A 17,776-nucleotide genomic window follows, 5' to 3' on the forward strand; every position below is an offset into this window, starting at 1 on the left:
CTACTACAGTGGAGGGATTACTGAGTATGTTCACATACACACATGTGACATAAAGGGCGGGAGGGGGAAACTGAGTTGCAAGGTTTGTAAGCTCTGTTTCTTATTTGTCCTGTGTGGTTTTGAATGCAAAGTCTGTAAATAACAGTAACTTGTCTTTATTCCGTTCACGCCATTCAATTGGAGCTTTTCCCTAGTATTGGTCCCTCCAAAAATCTGGTTTTAGCTCCTCTGAGCTCTTCTCTCAGTTTCCCTTCCTGGTTTTAGCACACAACTAGATCAAATTGTTTTAAATGTCTGGAGTGCAACTTCAGGTGACTGTTCTCTTTGCAGGTAAAATGTCTTTGTTATGACTGTATGGACTTCCCTTGAATCTGTTCAGGAAAGGGCTCATTTATCTTTGTTAGTATTTATAGAAAAGTTGGAGGTAATATATGCTAATTTCTTTAAAGGGGGCATTGGGAGCAGAGGAATGGTTTAAAGCTCGAGAAATAAATGCAGAATAGAAAGACGAAATTTCCCAAAACCTTATCTTCAGGTGGGGAAATTGCTATTCTGGATTAATTCCATTGTGGAGACTTCTGAAAGAAAAGTGGTTTTTTGGAAGGGGGATATATAGAGCATTTGCAGAGGTGGTTATTCCAGAAAAGCTAAATCATATCCAAATGGCTGTGTCAGGTCGTTTTCGCCTTACAGACAATAATAATATCCTTGGGGAAGAGACTGTAGAAGTCTTGTCTGGAGGCTGTGGTAGGAAGAGCGCCTGATTTTGGTACATCAGTGTTAAGGTGCCCTCTCCCCGCTGGTGCAGCCCCTGCAGCACGTTCCTGGGGAGCACAGTCAGTTGCTTTATCACTGCCAGGTACCTCCTGGTCCCTCTGGCGCTGCTGTGTGAGGTCTGGTGGGGCTGAGCCACCCGGGCTCTGCCGCATGGGGGAATGCCGGTGCCCAGCTAACCGGGTGGCATCACTGCCAGGGATGGAGGGCACAGCCTGAGCTCATGGGTGTGACACAGAAAGTTGTCCAGGAGTAACAATCCAGGATGGTTATGGACTTCTCCAGCAAGAAGAGTCCAAAGCTCTGCTTTGGTGCTATGGAATAAAGAGCGATCTGTCATAAATGAAGTGCATATGGCTGTGCAATGGGGAAAAAGCTGCTGGAACCAAGTTACTGTACAGTGTTGTCTGAAAAGCGGCTTCACCCAAAAAGCTCGTTTCTGCAGCCAAGGGTGTGTTTGAGAGGTTGGACTAACAAGGTAGGGCTGGAGGGACTTCCCAGCATATCAAATCAGGCCTTGTTAGTAGGGGCAGGCATGTCTCATGACCTCCCTCATGAATCTGTCAAGCTCCATCTCGAGCAGTATGAGCTTTTGCCTTTTCTAATCCCACCATGCGATTCTTTTTTCCCCAGAATTCAAAGCAATTGCTTCTAAAGCATGCAGTGATCTGTTTCCCAGGAGCTTGTGTGTAGTGAGCAGACAAGACCTCCAACGAATGAGTTCATGAGAGACTGCTTAAGAAACTGGAAGACTTCTGTAATGTCCCTAGGCCTAAATATGGACTGTGAAGTCTTGTGTGGCACCCAGCTCTTTACTAGAAAGGTGCAACTCAGTTGTTTGAAAGGACTGCTTGCAGTAGGGGTGATGTGCAGGAGAACAGTGCTACTAAAGGAGCAAGGTGAGAGAGAGGTCAGACTTTGGAGAAAGCAGCACTCTACTGCTGGAGCTGAGTGTCATCACTTTTTCCCACTTTTCACTGTCACTGAGGAAGGAAACATGCTTCAGGTGTGAAGAATCAGTGTAACTTAGTAAGCTAGATGCATAACAGTAAGAGACAAAGTCAAAGTTGTGTCATGGACGTCTGCCTGTCCTGATAGGAGCAGGGGACATGGCCTTGGTGGCATTGGTACTTTAATCTTTTGGGGACTACAGGTCAAAGAGCATCACTTTTTGTTTGTAATCCATTGCTCAGAAATGCAAATAACATTTAGATCTTACTTTTCCTTGCTCTGACATTCTTCAGCCTGTGAGGTTCAAGAGCAGGGCAGATGAACAGGAGTACTATCGCCTTTTGGCACTGGGGGATCAGTTCTCAGACTGCCCAGTTGTGTTGCAGAGGCTGTTCTCTCCTGACTGAAAGGCCCACAGCAGAACGAGCTCCCTACTGGGTCTGACCTGCTCCAGCAACCTCCCATTTTCATGAGGAATTTCCTTTGAAGCTGTTGGGTCTGAGTTCTGCTGAACATCCAGACCAACTTAAGTTAAGGTGATTGAAAACTGGGGATGTCATGAGAGGCAACTACTTTGTGTTTAACTCTGGCGAAGCTGCCAAGTCCCACAGCAACACTGACAGGTTCATTTGAGCCATAGTTTTCATCTGGAAACTAGAAAGAGTAGTACATGAGCTTTTGGTTTACCTCTAGAAAACCAATGACCTCTTTTCTTTACTCCTTACTAGCAACACAGTTGTATCTATACCTAAAGGTATTATTGTAAAGTTGCCTCGTGCTAGTATGGCATAGTGCCCTTTCCATAGAAAAATGAGCTGAGTTGGAATGAGTAACTTTCCACTGGCATACCAGCATGGATGGTAGGAGAGTTGTACTTTCTCAGCAAGACTGGTGCCAGTAACTTCCCGTCATTAGATACATGAATGCAGATTTATACAGCAAGATAAAAATGTCTTAGTTCTGCTCTGTCCCTTTGCTAAAGATTCCTAACATTTGCTTTTTTTTAGCTGCCATGAAGCATTGTAGCTCCAGTCACTCGTACAAAGCTCTTCCGTAATGTTTTAAGAATCCGTGAAAGGTCTTTAACTTCATTTAGAGGTTCTGTTTGGTTGGCTGGTAAGGACAGAAGTTCTACTGTGTCTGAAGCCAGGGTTTTGCTTTTAGCTCTAGAAGACACTGTAAGTATAACTCGGGCACCTGTGACACCATAACGTGATCTTTGTGCCTGCAAGCAGGTTTAAGCACACTGGTGTCCTGGCAGAGACACATTCTGGTCCCTCTGCATATGCCAGCCTGCTGCTCTGAGCAGAGATCATGGTCAAGCCTTGTCTTAACACTGTCAATGCAAAAAGGAGTGCAGCTGGGTCACTTGCAGTCTGGCAAATAAAAAACCAAAAACCAAGCCCTGTGGCCAGGTTCCAAGACAAACACCAAAGATTTCACAAGTCCCTGCACAATTACTTAGGAGAGAGTACCCAATAAAAGCAGGCACCTGTTTTAAAGCTACCAAAAGAAAGTACTTGCCCACTGTTCACCCCTTCACACACAGAATACTAAGTTGTAGAGCTTGTCCTTTAGAGGGGCCAAGAGTATGAACGGGTTAAAGAGCAGAATAGAGTGGAAAAAGGACCCGGAAGAGATTGATAAATATGCTCATCTGGATGCAGCCTCTAGCTACAGAAGTCCTTCAGCCACTGAGTTTCTGAAGCTGGGAGGATCCAACCAGGGACAGATTGCTTTTGCATGTGTCCTGTTTCTTCTGTTTTTTTCTTCAAGCCACTGTTAGTGGCCACTGTCTGAGGTGGATGGCATCAAAAGGATCTTTGGTCTGACCCAGCGTGGCTATTACAAGTTTGTATAGCAGGAAGAAGAGAAGCTTTAGCCTTTTCTCTTCTGTGGGATTGCATTGACTTATACCAGGACTTGAATGTGTTTTCTGCTGGCTAACTTTCTAGACTTCTTGTGCCAGTTCACAGGAGTAAGCTGACCTCTTTCCTGGCATAATATTATTAAAAACAACCTTTGTTCTCTAGGAAGCAGGATCTTCTGTCTCTTAACTTGGGAAGAAAACCATGTTATCCTGCATGTGCAATACTAGGTGTCTGTTTCGGTCCAGTGATAGTATTGAAATGTCTGTAGCAAAGTTAGAGCATATGATGTGCGTGTGGCCTTTGTGTTATGCAGTAACACGGTGCTTTTTTGTTTCCTGAATAGGGAAGAGGACAAGAACATTTTTGATTACTGCAGAGAAAACAACATTGACTATGTAACCAAAGCCATTCGATCAAAAAAAGTGGATGTGAATGTCACAGATGAGGAGGTATGGAGAAAAAGATAAAGACCATCTATCATTTAACTGGTTTGTGTATTAATTCAGTGCCATGTCTTTTCAAAATTCCCTGGTTAGAATTGTTGTAACCAGGTACTACAACAGTTGGACAAACACTTGGTCATTGAGACGGGGATAATCTATTTGGAAATAGCTTTCCACTGGTCTTCTAGCAGTGTGTAACTGTGATGCTGCAGCATATCAGAAACTTACTTTCAATGTTATTTTCAGCAACACCAAGAGCTGCTTGCAGGATAAGCTCTTCTGAATACCTCCCTTCCCCACCTTGTACATGAAATGTGGTCAAAGAGAAGTAGGAAGTGAGGAAAATGGCTTTTTTGACCAAACTCTGTTTACGGGTGAAATAGGATTTCTGCCATGCTGTCAGCTTTTCATCATTCCCAGGTGGAGGGCAAATGAGTGACACTGGCTTTCCAGCTTCACAAAACCAGTGACATCGTCCAGTCTTTTTCTGCTCATCAAACTTAAAAACGCCATTTCTCCCTAGAGAGATAATACAGGCATTGCCAGAAACCTCAAGAAAAAGATAAGTGTCTAAAATTGTGAATTGGCTTGATCCTTTTCTTGGTAAAAGTAAACACCTGGTGTGGACAGATTCCTGTTCAGGAAATGTAGCAGTACCAGCTTTATTGCCTTGGTTTCGATGCTTGCATACTGCCACCTAGCCCTGCTCATGGTCCATCGTATGTACAGCTACTTTTGCCCGCTGCTTTCCAGCACATTGTGTTTTGGTGAACAGATGAAGTGCTTACACATTCATAGACTGAGACGCCACAAATTCAGTTGGGTTCTCCTGTAGCTCTAAGCAGATTTCTGCCCTCTGAGCCATGACAGCCCCGGCTGGGGCTCTGAATGCTGATGGCAGGGCCTTTTATTATTAATCAGGAATTCATGTGAATTAATTTTCAGAGGAAAGGAGCGAGGGTGTTCACGATCAGGGTTGGAATTTCACATCATAAATTCAATGAACTGAAACTGTCATGTGCCACACAGTCACTGCAACAGCGCCATTACTGAGCTCCTTCCCTCCTTCTGCTGATCACAGGTTATAGAAGTAAATGTCCAGGGCAGTCCCACAGAACACAGCTGGAGTCCTTTCATTAACAAAAGCTCATTTTTGGGATCGCATGCTTACAATAAGTGTATAATAACATCGTGTTAACATTGCTTCATTTCCACTGGCAAGATGCTCTTTTATAGTTAGCAGGGTTCAGAAGCTCATGCCTTCCTTTGTGTTCAAACAACAAACGTGCTTGTTTTCAGCCAAAGAAATTTTGTTTTTTTAAAAATCAAAATATTTGGTGAAAGATGACTGAAATATTTTTGTGCTCTAACAACGGAAATGTTTAGAGCCAGATCTGAAAACTGCCAGGTGACATCCTCTTCGGGAATTATCCATGAGTCTCTGATGTAAGAGAAGACCTGTTTCTCAACTAATGAGTATTAGCACACGACTCCTGCAGAGTATGGAATTGCTTCAGCACAGAGAGGAGCTGAAAACCCTGCCTACCTGTGAAGGGCTCATGGGAAGATTCACACTGGTGCAAAATTCCCCCATAGATGAAATTCTTATAGCCTCAGTGCTCCAGCAAATGCTCAAACAGGGAAGTGGAAAGTGCTGGCTTCCTTAGGCTTGACTCTAACTGGTCAAAAAAAAAAAGCAAGCATACCAAAAAGAAAAATCTGAAAGAAATATTTATTTCATGTTTTGTTACAGAGCTGAAACCATTATCAATGTTGTTCGGTATCCAAATGTGTTCTTCACAGTGTTGAGGGTGACTTATTTTCCAATATCATGCAGGTTGATTGATGTTTTAGAACCCATTTTAGACTGGAGATAACCCAGACTGAGCCTTTGGTAGAGCAAAGTGTAGGCAAGCATAATCTTGTCATTTTTATTAACTATTTTAGAGTTACTGTATAATACATCCTGCCATATCCAAAAGATGCCTCTCCTAGTCCTCTGAGCATAACTCACACTGTCAATCCTTTGATTTAAATGCATATAAATTTAAAATGGCAGCAGGGATACATACAAAGAGTTAACTTGTTATGAAACAAAATCTACTGAAGCACCAAATAGTCTCATGCTAAACTGCAAAGACGCTAGGCTCGGCCTTTCCCTGCACAATAAAGCCTTGACTGAGGTTGTAAGGTGTTTAGATTTTATTTGTATGTGATGGTTAGTACAGTATGTAATTGTATCCCTTCATTTTGTGCAAGCCTGAAATAAGTTAGCAAAAGGAGAAATCAAGTATAAAAATGTAAAATGAGGACAAGCCAACTTACTCGAAGCAAAAGGATTTCAGGAAGGGCAATAGAAGTGTCTGGGGTTTAGATAGATGCACTTGGCAACTCTCAAAGCATAAGTGGTCTTCTCCCCACAAGAAATAACGATCTTCATGTACAGCATTCAAGCCAGCATACCTGCTAACAGTTGGGATATAATAAACTTCCATTTAGAATTAAACAAAGGATCTAATGACAGTAATCATGTACAAGCTTCCATTTACTGTATCTAAATTGCCCAGAGTTCAACAGAATAGCTTGCATTCACTTAGAAGAAGCAGCACAGACTAGAACAACCCGTTTCTCTTGCGTATGTCAGCAGGACTAATGAAATAAGAAATGGACTGTGGCTGTGAAGGCACCGCAGGCACATGCTAGTAGTGTGGATTGCTTGCTGCCTTTTTGAGAACAGTATTTCCTCAACTTTTAACAAACCAGAAACTGCTCAAAGACATAAATGAGTTGCTTTTGTAATTTGTGCCAAGGGCTCTTGAGGTTGTAGATAGAGAATTTTTTTTAAATTGTTGGAGAAATCCCAGTAAACAAACATGTTACCTGTGTAGTTTATTTAAGCCCTTGCCAAAACTTTAATGAAAGGCATCTGAAATGATGCTCACTTAGTCCCTGATCCTCATGCTTTTGAGACAGCAAGTGCCAAATTGGTGCCAGCTTGCCAGGGAAAGGACAGGGGGAAAAAATGGGTTTGAAGAAGAATCACATACTTCTGGATTTACAGGCTTACTCCCATTAGAAAAACTTCCTCAAATGTTTTGGAGCTCTGAAAGTGATTGACTTCCAAATCAAATCTGAAGTTTACTGGTATAATTGCAACAACAGCCCTTCCATTCACTGCTTTTGCTATCACGAGGGGAATGCAGCCGTTCTCTTCTTAATTACTTGTAATAAAACACTTGCCACAAGTTAGAGTGGCTCTCATTGCTGTATAGCCATTACAGCTGCAAACATCGTGCCTAGAAGTATGGCTTAATATTGTAGCACATCCATTCAGTTTGGCTTTGTTCTCCTCTTTCTCTGCATTGGCTAATTGATGTGAAAATCATTCCCATCCGTTTGTCTGCTGAGACTCGGTATATCTGAGACAAATCCCTGTCCTGTGCTTTGTTTGTGAACACCCTGTGACTTGGAGCTGAGCAAAATTGATGTGCTGTTGGCTTGAGAAACTGCTGCAGAAGCTGGCCAAGCTGGCAGCGGTTATCCAAGCAAAGCACAGAAGATTTAAGAGGCAGGGTTAGTGCACTGGGGCTATTTTTATGCTTTTTTTATTTAATACTTCAAAGACAGGGGAAAATGCATCCTCTCAAGTAACTTCTGCAACAACTGTTGTGTTTGGATTGCATGGAGGGATTACCTTGATGTTTGATTACATTCAGTCAAGACCTCAATATTGCATTGCTTTCCTATATGAAATTATTCATCTTGCTTTGAGACTCTCACTGCTTAATGAAATAGTCATATGGGAAGTGTTTTGGGAAAGCTCAATCTGTGGCTCTTAAGATTTCTGCCATGTTATTTAAATACACAAACACACGTTATATGCTGATGTAAAGCAGCAGCTGTGCAGACTAAAAAATTTTTCAACGTGCATAGGTGATATCCGTGCTATACAAAGAATTGGATTGTACGCTCAGTTTAAGTTTGTCTTGTTTATTTTAAGGTAGACATGGAAAACAAGTGGGCTTAGTAGCTGTCTAGCTGCCTAAGTACATTAGCTAGAACTCCTGAGCATTTTAGTCTGCCTGATACTATGCAAACAGTAGTGAACATTATCTTATTTTAAATACAAGTTTCTTAGTAATGCTTCTTGTTATACAGTGAGTAGGTTGATATTCTTCTGCAGGTATTTTTACTTCCATATCAAATAGTGTGCTCTTGCACAGAAGGTTTCCAAAGTCCCTTACACCCTGTGTTTAGGGCATAGCACGCTGCAAGGATGCAGACATTTCTTGGGTGGAACGTGTCAGCTTTTTAATAGTGCACAATTACAATGCAGAGCCATTTAAGGCACTAATTGGAAAATATTGTATCCATTTAGAATTGCAGAGAAAATATATAGGTAAGCAGAGTGTAATTACCCAAAGTGGAATTGGCCCAAGTCTTGAAATCCATACTCCTGCAAATAGCACAAGGAGATTTTTAATGACTACAGATGATCAGGCTTCAGTTTCTTGTCTTGTTCAAAAGGCAACATTTGCAGGAGAACCAGCCTTCCAGTGTTATGGGAAGGGACCAGTTGCACAGTGCTGCAGTACCCCTGAGCTGACAGAACTGGCAGCACCGTGTCTCCCAAACTGTTGGTTTTTCCTTTATTGGTCTCAGCCGAGTTCAGCACCAATAAAATGAAGGTTCTGCTTGTCCAGAGACAAATGCAAACCAACATGTTACAGCCAGTAACCTGTAATGTGAATTTTGATAGAAATGCCTTTATTTTGTTGGGTAATTGCACAGTAATTACTCCTGTGTAATTACAATATTATTCCTCTACCTATATATAAACAGAAGTAATCTGCTGAAGTATTTATTGCTATTGTGCATACTGCAGATAGTGCTTCTTTCTTTTGAAGTAAAACATCTGTGGCACAAAAAAGTTGGTATTTGTCCAAGTAAAATCCTAAGTCTTAACTAATTACCAGGCCAGAGATGAGTTAAGGATGCTAAGCATGAATTAAAAGATGTTTCCATGTTTACTGATTGTTTTAAATTGTACTCTTTCCTCCTTTTAGACTTTGATGGTGGTGTTGAGTGCAAGAACATTAATCATTAAATGGCCTATGGATGTCATCAGTGCTTCCATAGAAAGTCATTGTCAGAAAATTCATTCTAATTCAAGGTTAATTAGTGTAACATTAAAATTATGTGTTACAAAAATTAATTACTTGCTGGGTCAAAAAGTGTGTTAAAAAGCCTAATGCCTTGTGTCTTGACATTGCATTTCCTGACTCAAAATCATGTTTTACCTCTGCTACCCTGCCTGAGAATATCCAGCAGAACAGTGTGAACTTCAGTTGCAGGTGTCTTCTGCCCCTCCTACTGTTTTGGCACCGTGGTCGGGAAATTTGGCTCACGGTCCCCATTAGCAGATAAATGAGTTGCTCACCTTGTTCCCCACTGCTCTGTTGAGAGATTTACAACCAGGCATGGGCTAATTTAACTGATTTCATCTGTGAAGGTCTGTGACTGTTTTGTGTAGCATACTGGAAAACAGGTCGGTCTGATGGTGTCACAGCTTGGGGGATGATTTCCTGGTTATCTGCAGGGTGATTTCCAAGGAATCCCCTGCAAGTGTGCCACATGCTGTCCTAAATCAGGAGGCTGATACTAACAGTAAGCCTAATTTACTAAGTGTACATAGTAAGCAAAGAAGAAAACCTACCTCAAACTACTTTGAGCTACCTTTCCTCTTTGGAGTTGCCAGCATAAAATCTTCTATGGTTCATAGAAAATGCCTTAGAGATGCTTGTCAAAAGGCTCTGTTACTGCTTGGGATGCATTTTTGCACTATAAGAAGATAAGCATTCCAGCCTCATCGCAGGGCTGTTAAAGCGTGTGAAACTGTATCACAGCTCTGCTGTGATGTCCTGTCACAAAAACAGGCATTACCTTTCACAGACTTGGCTGTTCTAGCTCAGAATCAGAGAGGCACCCATGAACCCCAAAAGCTTGACTTCCATCCTGCACTTCCACAGCCCTTCCCGAGGCCAGCTGGGTTTTCAGATGTGTGTGTCAGCCCTCAGAGGGGTCCTGTGCCACTTCCCATGTCCTTGACAGGAAGATCTGAACTTCCACTGCATCCCCTCCCGTGGTGGCAGAGAGATGCAGAGGGACTTCAGGTGTGCAGAGACTTGTAGAAAGGGGATGGGAAGAAAACTGCAGAGGTTTGGGAGGGGCTGGAGGCATGGATGCAGCAGCCCATCTTGCAGAGCTGAGAGGGGGATGGTCACGGGTGATGCCTGCCCAGACACTCAGTTTTAATCTTCTGTTGCAGCAGAGGCAGGGCCGGTGGGTTTAGTGTTTTGGACCTACCAGAGGAATGAGCTTCCTGGCACTTGGCACCCGAGTGACTTAGTATTGAAAATCTAACCCTTACTGTGTAAGTTGTTGCTCCCAGAAAAGTCACAAGTGTCAAAATCCCAAATCTATATAGGAAAACAAATCGTGTCATGGCTCCTGCTTTTCATGCTTTGCTGCTTTTCCCCTCTAAATTTTTTGCTGGCTTGTGGGCTGGATGCTAAATTAATGAAAAATTGAACTATGTGTCACTTTTAACATTTCTAGTATTATTCTCTAAGTCCAAATCAGGAGCAACAGTATGTTACATACTAATATTACTGTAGTTTTTTTAAAAAGTCTGTTAATTTTGTTACTGGTACTCAGTACTTAATAGCAAGACTGTGATTCCCTGTGCTTTTTTTTTTGGATGGCTTTTGTTAATTTTCTTCTGGATGTTGCAGGGTCGGGCTCTGCTCCACTGGGCATGTGACAGAGGACACAAGGAGCTGGTTTCAGTACTGTTACAGCACGCTGCTGATGTTAACAGCCAGGTAAGAAAGGAATAAAAAGTTGAATTTGATTGATGTGTGACGTAGGCTCCTGACCAAGTGTTTTGCATGAAGCTGAATTCTTCCAAAACTCCATAGCAGGTTCTCTCAGTGCACTTGTCACGGCAAAGAACATCCGAGAAAGGTAACCTGGGAAAAATAACAGAATTTGGTTGCATAAAATACATAGTCATAAGGGGCCTTTTTCAGTTCTTGCTGAAACTTCTCCCTGCAGTAAAGTTTTTTGACCACCTCCACCTGGCTGTGGCTTCCAATGTCATTCACGGTACTGATGACAAGAGGGATATCCTGCACACGAGGTGTCTGGCAGCTTCCTACATAAAGTGCATTCTCCAATGTATTTTTTGTAACACTACACTCTCAGCAGAACTTTGTGGACTAATGGAAAGAGAATCACACTTTGCCTGGCAGAAAAGCATTGATAAATGCCTGTTTTCGGCAAAGCAAGCTGCAGGGGTAGGTGATGCTTCAGGTCACGTAGAGGGCATGTGACAGCTACAGTAGGATCTCAGTGCTGACTGAGGGCAAAGTCAAATGGCTTATGCCATTTCCATCCCCACATACCCACCTCACCCCCTTGGGGTCGCCATGTCTAACACAATTTGACTTAACTGAACGGAGTGCCATTAAAAGTCATATAATGGACAACCAGGGGATCAGGCCTAGTCAGCATGGGTTTACGTAAGGCAGGTCCTGCCTGACAAACCTGATCTCCTTCTATGACAAAATGACCCAACTATTGGACGAGGGAAAAGCTGTGGGTATTATCTATCTGGATTTTCGAAAAGCATTCAACACAATTCCCCATCGTATTCTCATAGAAAAACTGTCTGCCCATGGCCTGGATGAGCGAACGGTCTGCTGGGTCAAGCACTGGCTGGATGGACGGTCCCAGAGAGTGGTGGTCAATGGAGCTAAATCCAGCTGGCGGCCAGTCACAAGTGGTGTTCCTCGGGGCTCGGTGTTGGGACCATTTCTGTTCAACATCTTTATTGATGATCTTGACAAGGACATAGAGTGTATCATCAGTAAATTCGCAGATGACCCCAAGTGAAGCGGGAGTGTCGATCTGCATGAGGACAGGGAGGCTCTACAGAGACACTTGGATAGATTGGATCGGTGGGCCAACATCAACGGGATGAGCTTCAACAAGGCCAAGTGCCAGGTCCTGCACTTGGGCCACAACAACCCCATGCATCGCTACAGGCTTGGGGAGGTGTGGCTGGAGCTGTTTGGAAGAGAAGGATCTGGGGGTTCTAATTGACAAACAGCTGAACATGAGCCAGCAGTGTGCCCAGGTGGCCAAGAAAGCCAACGGCATCCTGGCTTGTATTAGAAATAGTGTGACCAGCAGAAGTAGGGAGGTGATAGTCCCCCTGTGCTCTGCACTGGTGAGGCCACACCTGGAGTGTTGTGTCCAGTTTTGGGCTCCTCAATACGAGAGAGATCTCGAGGTGCTGGAGCGAGTGCAGAGGAGGGCACCGAAGCTGGTGAAGGACCTGGAGAACAAATCCTGTGAGGAGAGATTGAGGGAGCTGGGACTGTTTAGTGTGAGGAGGAGAAGGCTGAGGGGAGACCTCATCACTCTCTACAGCGCCCTGAAAGGACGTTGTAGAGAGGTTGGTGCTGGTCTCTTCTCACAGGGAATTAGTGACAGAACAAGAGGGAATGGCTTTGAACTCCAACAGGGGAGATTCAGACTGGACATTAGGAAAAAATTTTTCACAGAAAGAGTGGTCAGAGAGTGGAATAGGCTGCCCAGGGAGGGGGTGGAGTCACCATCCCTGGATGTGTTTAAGGGTCATTTGGATGAGATGCTGGGGGATATGGTGTAGGGGAGAACTTTGTAGAGTCGGGCTGATGGTTGGACTCGATGATCCCAAGGGTCTTTTCCAACCTGAATGATTCTGTGATTCTATGAAAGCAACTTTTTTAGCCATTTCAGTTTGCAGCCCACCTGTCTGAGCTTAACTAGGAGCAGTTTTAGGGTACCTTAATAGACCAGGCTGTGAACTGTACTGGTTCCACAGCTGCTTTGCAAGTGGTTCATTTCAGCTAGCTCGAGTCTGCCTGTGCTCATGAGTCAATGCTCCTGGTTTTGTCAGCTTGTTGTAATTAAGGGTTGACCTGTGCAAATGCGATCGTGTTTGGATATAATTGTTCATCATATTTCTGTCAAATTATGATTGACTGCTCTTTACCAGCATGGCATTTACTGGCTTTGCTCTCCTGCCCAGTTTGGACATAGATGCACCTCTGCTGACAAATTTGCTAGCTCTTAGCAGTGAGATCTTAAGCAGCCTTGCGATAAATGCCTCAGGAATTTGTAGGAGGTGGACCTTAAGCATAGTTGCAATCTGAAGGCTTGTCAGCAGACCTGCAGTGTTCACGGGCTACAAATAGCTGTGCTGGTATTTACACACACATGAAATCATTGTCAAAAAGTCTCTCTTGCCCTTGTCTCGGCAGAATTGCGGGTGGGATGGGTATTAGGAAGCATGGCTCTGCAGCAGCTGGTGAGACACATATCTTCATGCTTAGACCTCAGGGATTTCAGTTGTAATGGATTTTATAGGAGTTTTTCCTTACGTAGAAGAAGGGCAGTGGAGCCAGTACAAATGGGGGGCTTTGCGTGCCCCACTGTCAGAGTAGATGGTCACCTTTCAGTTGGAGCTGGTGAGTGACATGTTGGATACATATGGGAACAGCTTTGCATTGAGATCGGGGAGGAGTCAGATCAGACACCTGCCCGTCCCCTTTGCCCTCGCAGCCCGGGAGATGGTTCTGTCTGGGACACTACCAGCAGTCTGAAAAGTCACTCCTCTTTGACGCTTGTCTCATTTCTTTGGAGGTAAAGTCTGACTCTTAGAAGAAGAGGCTGAAGGGAGAGTCATCTTATTTTTTCCCTGAACATTAATTTTCTGTTATATTCTTCTTTTCTTTTTTTCTTTTTGATGTATTGCACGTTTTCTAACCAGATTATTTTTGGCCAGTAACAAAAGGTTAATAATAGCCATAAAAAGAAAATCAATCTTTGAATTTTTTTTTTCACCACCAAGGTAATAAAGGAGAATTTTTTATAAAGGTCTCTGTTCGCACGTAGGTGTGTTCCCAGACAAGGCAGACACATTTTTATTCTCAGCCATATATAAATTGCAATAACATTTCAAGACTTTGTGACCTAATGTTTATTTCTCTTCTTTTTTTATTTTGACCTTTACCCTGTAAGAATTCACATCCAAAGCAAGAGCAGAAGGAATTTTAAGAGCAACCAGAAGAAAAAGGGAGAGGGAAAAACTCTGGCTTCCTAACAGGCCATAAACACCACAGCACCTGCTATTATACATTACCAAATGCACTGTCAGTTAATGTGTAGGCTATAAAGAACGGTGGGTTAAGTGTAAGGGAATCTCTGGTGACTTGAATCAGTGGCGCTGTTATTTCAGAGCGATGTGCTCTCGGTAGAGGTTCCCTTCGCAGGCTGCATGCAGCACCTCTGCCAGAGCCCGGCGTGCCAGCAGCCTCTGCGACTTCCACCCTCGGCACAGCTCTTCAGGTGTTTTCCTGTCTTGTTCAATTATGCAGCAGTACCTGCATGCAGGCAGCATAAGAGGTAAAGAATAAATGAGGAATTATGAGGGTTATGAGCAGGTAGCGAAGGAGAGAAATGTTATAGGCCAATTTTTTTTTAAATTGCCTGTCTTTTAGTATGCTTCTAAAAAGTTAGTCAAACAGCACGACAGATTTATGCTCTCTTCTATTACCTTTTTAATAAATGCTCTTCCATTTTGGCTCACTTGAAGTGTGCTAAAGGATTTAGCTGCCCTAAGCAGACCGTGGTGCTCCGCTGGATGACCAGTTCACTGTGCCTGTAGATGTGCCTTACTCACTTTTTGCCGCCTTATAATAGATATCTTTGTACTATCTATTGTCAAAGTACTTGCAGTCTCTGTATCAAGAAGCTTGGCAAGAGTCAACTTACTGCTCTTCGTTGATAAAAAGAGAGCTTGGGAGCAGGAGGAGAGGTCACCTGGCTCCGCTCGCTCTTGAAACCGCTTTAATTCTGGGAATAACCACACGCTCCTGGACTGCAGTGGTCCAGCGCCTGTGCTTTTTGTTTTGAACCGTGGTACTGCAGTTTCAAAAGGGTTGTTCACTAATGTCACTGGAAAGCTGCAGCCATTGAGTTCTTTGATTGTTCATAATTAGCTCTAATAGCACATTTGAAAAGAGGCGGTAAGCGATTGCCATGGGCAAGGGGATACAGAAAGGCAACAGGCTTCTCTGCTTTGTTGAAAAGGGGCATTTGTGTAATTGAATTAGCTAATTCTTCAGAGCCAGAGGCCATTTCAAAGTGGGTGGTGGTATGGTATTCTGAAACTCTGCTGGAAATACCCAGAGCTTGGGACTCAGTCCGAAAACAGCCTCCTTCCACTGGAACTGTTTGCCTAAAATGTAGGTTTTTAGTTGAGTGATGAAGCAAAAGGAAGCGGAGTATATTCATAATGTAACAGTTCCGAAGGAGCTCGGCAACACGATTACAATACCATTTCTACTTTAAGATGTATGAAGACATGAGTTAAGTTTTTCTTGCAGAGAATGAGCAACAAAGGAAAACCTTTTTCCCCTATGGGGAGAGTTTTTCCTTGCAATGTTTTCTCTGGCCTTGGAAAGGAGGTTTTCTGGAGAGGCACTGAACACCAGCCACGCAGAATTGCCCCCCAGATTTGCCCTCCCCTCCGGCTGTGCCATGGCATCGTCAGTGTTCCCCTTGCCAGGAGCAGCAAGCTGCCCTGGGTCAGAGACTTTATTTGTCCTCAGTTGTATCTGGTGGTGCAGTGCCAGTGTGGAGGAGGCAGCAGAACTCAGCTTCACTCCTGGATGTGAGGTGCTGCTCAACCAGCTTTCAGAGGAGCTCCTCTAGTGTATTTAGGGGCAAGTTTAGGCACAGTGTACTGCTTCAGTGCTATTCAGTGGAAGGGTGCTCGTGGGGCAGGATCTAAGTCTGGTCACCTCCTCCTGCAAGAGCAAGGCAAGTAGGCGGCTTGAAAAGGAGGATTCTGTGCTCTGGTGCAAAGGCCTCACGTGATTGCTCATCCTATGCAGGGAGCATTGCAGGTATACAAATGACTAGTGCTGGTTTAAGAAAGACAGAGGGCATCATGGTATAGTAATTGTCCGATGAGGGAGAGAAGGACAAATAGCATCTCTCATATGTAACGTCAAAGCAGTAGACCATAGACTCTCCTCCTGGACTTGCTGTGGCTGCGTTTTGTTCCATTTGTGGGTACTCTTTATTCCAAAATAATAATCTGTGTGTTCAGGGTGCGCCCTTGGGAATGTTTGGGGAACTATCCAGGAGTGGTTGCCACAGATCAGCTTACTCTGTAAAAGCTTTTCAAGCCTATCTGACTAATTGAACAAGTCTTAAATATTGTTAGTTGTAAGTGGAACTGTGTATCACTTGACACACAGATAATTAAGGACTGTCTACGTATCTGTGTGGTAGAGCGGCTGAATTAAAATTATATTTAAATTTTATTTTATGATTTTTAAACTACATTATTGTGCAGTTCTATTAATCAGCCTATCAATGTTATGGTAATCATTTGTGTATGCTAGAATTGTACTATAATTGAGACTGCAAGGATGAAAACGCTATGACTGATCTTCAGTTTTTATTTGCTGTCCTTCCACTTTCCTGATAAAGGTGCAGATCACTACTGAGACTTTAAACCGCTTGTCAGCAGGTTCTCAGTGGTCACCCATGGACCCTCAGGGGTTTGAGGAGGAAACTTGAGAACCAAAGCTGAAAATCATCAGGTTAGGAAATCTGTGGCTAGTGTATGTGGATTTTATTTTACTCATTCATATACACCGGTAATTTCAGTAAAAAGCATCTAGCGTCTGCGCGGTCTGCAGAGAGAGTTTGGTGCCAGTGTTGTATCTGTATCTTGTACCAATTCATGCAAGGCTGCGCAGCTGTCTCAAGTCATGCTTGTTAGCATGTGATTTTGAGTTAGCTGGATTTTTTTTCTTTTTTCTAAAAGACATCTAAAGTAGCAGGAGGAGTGTGGTTGCCTCCACATCTTGTCTTTATTTCCCAGTCCTCTGCCACACACCTCTAGCAGACAACCGCTTCCCTCCTCTCCATTTGCATGCTAACACACTTGTGAGTCAGAGGGCTTCTGGAGACAGGGACGTGGAGTAGCCATCCCCTTGGAATACCTTCACTCACATCCTCATTGGGAAAAAAAAAAAAAAAAAAGAAAAAATCTTTTCAAATGAAGACAATACAAACATAATAAATGACAGGGAAGGTTCATCTCCCTCATGACTCAGTCCTTCTCAAACAACATTATTATTGACTGGCCTATTGGTTGCCAAAAAGGAAAATCAATTGTACTAGAAGTAGTTGCTGGGCCACAGATCATGGTACTAACCCAGCAGAGACAGGTTGATTTTTATCAACTATCCAAAGACTAATTTCCACCATTAGCTAAAAATGAAGTAGAAATTACGGATATGTCGAAGATTGCTAAGATTAGTGGTCTGTTGGTTTTATTTGTATGGTTTTTCTGTTCTCCTGCCTGACTCTAAAAGGACCGTGTCTGTATAGGATAAAAAGAAGGAAGGAAAAGTCAGGCCTGCTTGCCTGCCTGTCACTGCCTCTTTTTTTTCTTTTCAGTCTTGTTCATTTGGATTTCACAGCAAGAATACAAACTGCTTCAGTCTCTGCCTGGGCCTCGTATTGGAGGCATTGCGTAGACATTTAAAAATGAAGCTGGTGTCAGCAATCATGCATCCCTTCTCTGCCTCCTGCACCAAATATAGG

At 43.3% G+C, this 17,776-nt stretch overlaps 1 protein-coding gene across 5 annotated transcripts in view; it reads left to right on the plus strand.

The window, feature by feature from the left end:
- ACBD6 (acyl-CoA binding domain containing 6) overlaps window positions 1-17,776 on the plus strand; it is an 89,975-nt gene that overhangs the window by 33,554 nt on the left and 38,645 nt on the right. For 3 of the 5 annotated variants that reach the window (XM_074832946.1, XM_074832948.1, XM_074832950.1), the window contains 3 exons: window positions 3,940-4,045; window positions 10,834-10,923; window positions 11,763-12,094. In XM_074832946.1, the coding sequence (XP_074689047.1) occupies window positions 3,940-4,045; window positions 10,834-10,923; window positions 11,763-11,957 (391 nt within the window). In that variant the 3' untranslated portion in view covers window positions 11,958-12,094. Of the gene's footprint in view, window positions 1-3,939; window positions 4,046-10,833; window positions 10,924-11,762; window positions 12,095-17,776 lie in introns of those variants that run through there. The other 2 variants (XM_074832947.1, XM_074832951.1) reach the window with 1 other exon arrangement.

The sequence above is a fragment of the Strix aluco genome, chromosome 8 (assembly GCF_031877795.1).
Source record: "Strix aluco isolate bStrAlu1 chromosome 8, bStrAlu1.hap1, whole genome shotgun sequence".
In the NCBI taxonomy this organism is placed as follows: domain Eukaryota; kingdom Metazoa; phylum Chordata; class Aves; order Strigiformes; family Strigidae; genus Strix; species Strix aluco.